General features: G+C 34.7%; 1 protein-coding gene across 1 annotated transcript; it reads right to left on the bottom strand.

Moving 5' to 3' along the window:
• Positions 1-2,746: 2,746 nt before the first annotated feature.
• On the bottom strand, positions 2,747-4,206 carry LOC145040154 (telomere repeat-binding factor 4-like). The gene is made up of 6 exons (XM_078988127.1): positions 4,057-4,206; positions 3,720-3,895; positions 3,471-3,555; positions 3,255-3,338; positions 2,872-3,166; positions 2,747-2,781 (listed from the first exon to the last, which is right to left on the bottom strand). Exons 1-6 carry the CDS (start codon positions 4,204-4,206, stop codon positions 2,747-2,749), a joined length of 825 nt encoding a protein of 274 aa, XP_078844253.1.
• Between the last annotated feature and the right edge of the window lie 419 nt (positions 4,207-4,625).

Below are 4,625 nucleotides of genomic sequence, written 5' to 3'. Positions count from 1 at the left end.
GAATATCTCAAAAGATCTAGGAGTTTCATGTGACTGAAATTAGTGAATCGTTCACCTAACTTAATAAATTCGTAATTAGATTACAACATCCCTCTTCTTAATTTCAAATTGTATTTTGGATCCTAGCCTTGAATGTTAAATTGGGTTAAAATATTAAGGATTCATATCAACTAACTAAAACTATCACTCTTATTATAGATGTATGGAAACAATGATGCTCGTGTTGCTTAAACCTCCACTCAAAACTTCAACTTCACTCTCTTGTCGATTCTGTCAAAATATAAATTAACTGGTCCAAACTACACACATTGGATGAGTAATATGAAAATGACTCTGGGAAACGGGAACAAAGAGTATGTTCTCGAGAATCCTCTTGTTGAAATCGAAGAAACAACTACTACTCCTGATGAAATCGCTTTCTATAACAAACATCATGACGACTCCACTAAATTCTCTTGCATCATGGTTGCTACCATAGCGCCATAACTCCAGAAGATCTACGAGGAATACTAGCCATATGAAATGAGCCTTGATCTTGCTGAAAAGTTTCACAATGAAGCGATACAAGAACGTTATAAAGTGGTCAAGTCTCTCATGGCATGCAAGTTGTAGGAAGGAGACTGTTTGCACTCACGTGCAAAGGATGCAGAGATAGGTGGAGCGGTTGGAAAAGCTCAACATGTCGTTTGACCAAGAGTTGGCCATTGATATGGTCCTTAAATATTTCCCTCCTATTTATCATCAATTCATTCTAACTTATCAATTGAACAACACGGAGATGACATTGACCCAATTCCACAACTTGTTGCAGACTACTAAATCAGGGTTGAAGAAAAATCATGTACGTTCTGCGAAAAGTGCTCATGTCTTGACCATTGGGTAGAACATAGAGAAGAAAAGGAAGGCTTCCTCCCAATCAAACTGGAAGGGTAATTCCCATGATGGAGCGTCTGGCAGTGGGTTAAAGACAAATCCCAACTTTAATGTTCCTTTTTGTTAGTGATCCAAAGCAGGCCACTTGCCAAGATTGGGGGTTAGAGTCGATTTGATTAACTGTTGTTATTCGTTAGAAATGACAAGAAGCATTATTTCATTTCATGCATTGTTCAGACAAGGTTTTCGATATTCATTTGATAATGATAATGGTTCGATTATGGTTTATAAAAATGGTGTTTTATGTTCAAATCTTTACCTTGTTGTAGAAAACTGTACATTATTGCAACTGAACATGCAAACAGATATAAAGAGTTTTCCCATTACAATCTCTAAGGGAGGAGGGTATCGTTGGTTTTGGAGAAGGAGGTACCACTAGTACCTCCATCATTTGATCCCTTCAAGAACGGGCTTCAATGGGTTGGCCAAAATGGGTGGTTTGCAATTTATCTAACCCGCTCAATCATTTACTCTCATGCAATGACCATTTGTATCTTTTGTTTTAAGACTTGTACTAAAATAACTTTGTATATTTTTAAATTAGTTTGTGAATAATTTTATATGTTTTTGTAAATTACTTTTGTATGATTTTTATTAGTTTGTGTTTATTTTAAAATTAAAATTTGAGTGGGTTGAGAAAGATGGATTTCCATATGTTTTGGATCAAAAAAAAATGAAAGAGAGATGAGCAATGGCGGATGCAGAAAATTTTAGTAGGGGTGGTAGCATGTTGAATGACCCTAATTGTTCGAACTACTTTGTTTAGTTTTTTTGTAGTCTACTAACCTTCCATTAGCTCTTATTTTCTTAAACTACTAACCTCTTAACTGAAACAACCCATCAACATTAAGTAAAATTTGAAGTCATATGACTTGTTTAACCAATACCAGTAACATTATAGAGACAGAGCAAGCATCTAGACTCTAGAGTATATTTATCTCAACTAGTTCTTGCAACTAATTGAAACACAAAGAAAGAAACATACTTTAGGATTGTTATTCTAAATAACTGAGTCTCTGGAAGGCTTAGCCCTACCACCATATTCAAGGAGAGGAACATCAAATAAAGTTTCAGGGTATTAACCTTCTCTCTGCTGCTACACACATTACCACCTTCAGTGAGGTTTAAAGAAGCAAATGGCAATCAACATAAACCATATGAGTACCCCAAAAGCATGAAACTTATAAGATAAAAATCACAACTTCCTAATATGGTTATAGATAAACATCATATCCTCAAATTCAGAGACTAGTTTTACCAATTTCACCTAACAACCATGTGAATAGCTCCAACTGTTTTGAGAATTTTGATTGTTCTTTGTCTAAAAATTCAAAAGATAATTTGTCCCGAACTTAGAGATACATCTTTCATGTTAACACTTGAACTTACTCAAACAATTACCAATGAACGTTTTCCAAATTAAATAAAGCTCGACTACATGCCCTATTCACAAAGTTATTTGAATTGATAAAGCTATCCTTGTAAGATGTTCACAAAGGGCAGATAATGAAGTCCAAAACTCAACAGTTATTGGTATTATTTGTATGTTTGGTTAGTAAAACTAGACATTTGCACACATAAAAACACCAATTTTCACACCATTCAACTAGAGAAAATCCAGCAAAAGATTACATCATGCATAACAAAGCTAATAAGCATAACACATCCACCTATGAAAATTAAAACAACACTCCACAACATGACCACAAACATAAAACCAAATACTCCACACACACACACACACACACCCTCCAAACCCAACAACCTAAAACCTTCTCTAGCATTGAATCACACAACCCAAACAACCCAACATTCAAAGAGCCACCAGAGCAAATCCATGTTTCCTGTCTGTGTGATCCATCAAATAAATATCAACATGTCATATTTCAACTAAAAAAAAACTTGAGTTAATAATAAAGGTAATGTAAGATAACTTACATATCTGATTAAGCTCTTCAGCCAGCTGTAGCATTGCCATGCTTTCTTCTACCATCATTGCAATCCTATTTGACTTTTGACACGCTTCAGTTGCCCGGTGCTCCAAGTTTTCAGCACGAGCAATAAGACGTGCAGCATAAAATGCAGCATCTTCTAAAGTCTCGGTAGCAATAGGTGAATCAGGAGCATCTGGTGCCTCCTCTTTCTTATCATCAACTTTATCATTCTTACCATCATCCCTTTTGAATGTTTTAGCTCCAGAAGATGCACCCTTATACCTGAAGTTGTTATCCACCTGTGTGTTTAAACTTTAAACTTCAGTTTTATAGCGATTGTGAAATGGAATAATTAATAAGACCAAAACTTGTACAAGATTTTCTCACCATTTCAAGTTTTCCTGTTAACACAAGTCTTCTGAGCATTGAAGTCACTGATGTTTCGAAATTTTCAGGCATTGGGAAATTTTTCTGCATAAAGTTTATTGGAAATCGTGAGATTCTACATAAAGTTTAATCTAAGATTCTAAATATCTAATACAAACTAATATATATATATATATATATATATATATATATATATATATATATGTATAATCTAACCTCAATGAAGCTAAGAATTGCATTGGTGTTAGATCCATTTGGATCTCCAATGGATGACAGAGCCTCGAGAATCAACTTTTCGTAACTAAATAAAAAAAAAAGTAGCAAAATAAAGTTGATTATTATAAGGTTTTCATCTACATTACTTTTAAAACAACCTCTCTTACCATATGACTAGAGGTTCTCATAAAGGTATAATTTGGAAAAGAGAGAAACCAAAGGGAAAGAAGAAGCATGAAGAAAACATACATTGGGGGTGGTTTTTCATCCATGGTGCTGCTGGAAGGCACAGACATGCCACCATAGTCAAGGAGATGAACAACAGATAAAGGTTTGGGATAATTCATGGGTGGATTTGTAGTAATTCCTTCTAACAATGGAGTTCTAACTTTGTCTCTGTTAACACTAACGTTGCGCCATTTGTCCTGCAGATGTAAATGGTAATAGAATCGATTATCGATTCGTATCAAGTGGAAAACTAAGCATGAAATTTCAACTAAATTATAACTATGATGAAAGATAAACACAAAGCTAGCGAAAAATCTAGATCAATATACAAAAACAAAATGATGAAAAGGGAAAACACCTTCAGATCTATGTTTGATCGATTTGCTAAAGCAGAAGCAAATTGGGGATCTGTAAGAATAACTTTCCATTTCCCTTGCCCATGTTTTCCAACTCCATCAAACAAAGCTTTTTCTTCCTCTGGGGTCCACTTCTGCCTTTCTTTCGCCATTTGCTTGATAGATCATCTGTGAAAAGACTGAAAAGGGTAAAGTGTCTTATATATAGCAACCAATTAGGTTCACGGATCCAACCCTAGGGTTATGAGAGTTGTTTCCAGCCGTTGGATTGGTAATCGAATCCACGGTGGATTTGGATTGTGTATCTAGAACGTTCCGAAGAATTTCAGCCGTTAGATCAAGTGAAAAACAAGATGTTATATTTCCTTTTTTGCTGCATACTCACATTGTATAATCAAAGGCATAACTCTATTGAACAATTGGATGCTCCTTCTATATGTACAAGATATAATCATAAAGATAAAGACAGAATATAAATGAGTACACCAATCACAATATATGTTCCAAGTTGAAGCATGTATGTTGAAACATGTGCTACTTGTTACAAATATGGATAAGGATCATATTCATA

This window comes from Lactuca saligna, chromosome 4, assembly GCF_052625555.1.
Source record: "Lactuca saligna cultivar CGN05327 chromosome 4, ASM5262555v1, whole genome shotgun sequence".
Classification (NCBI taxonomy): Eukaryota; Viridiplantae; Streptophyta; class Magnoliopsida; order Asterales; family Asteraceae; genus Lactuca; species Lactuca saligna.
This window is presented reverse-complemented; position numbering and strand designations above follow the sequence as displayed.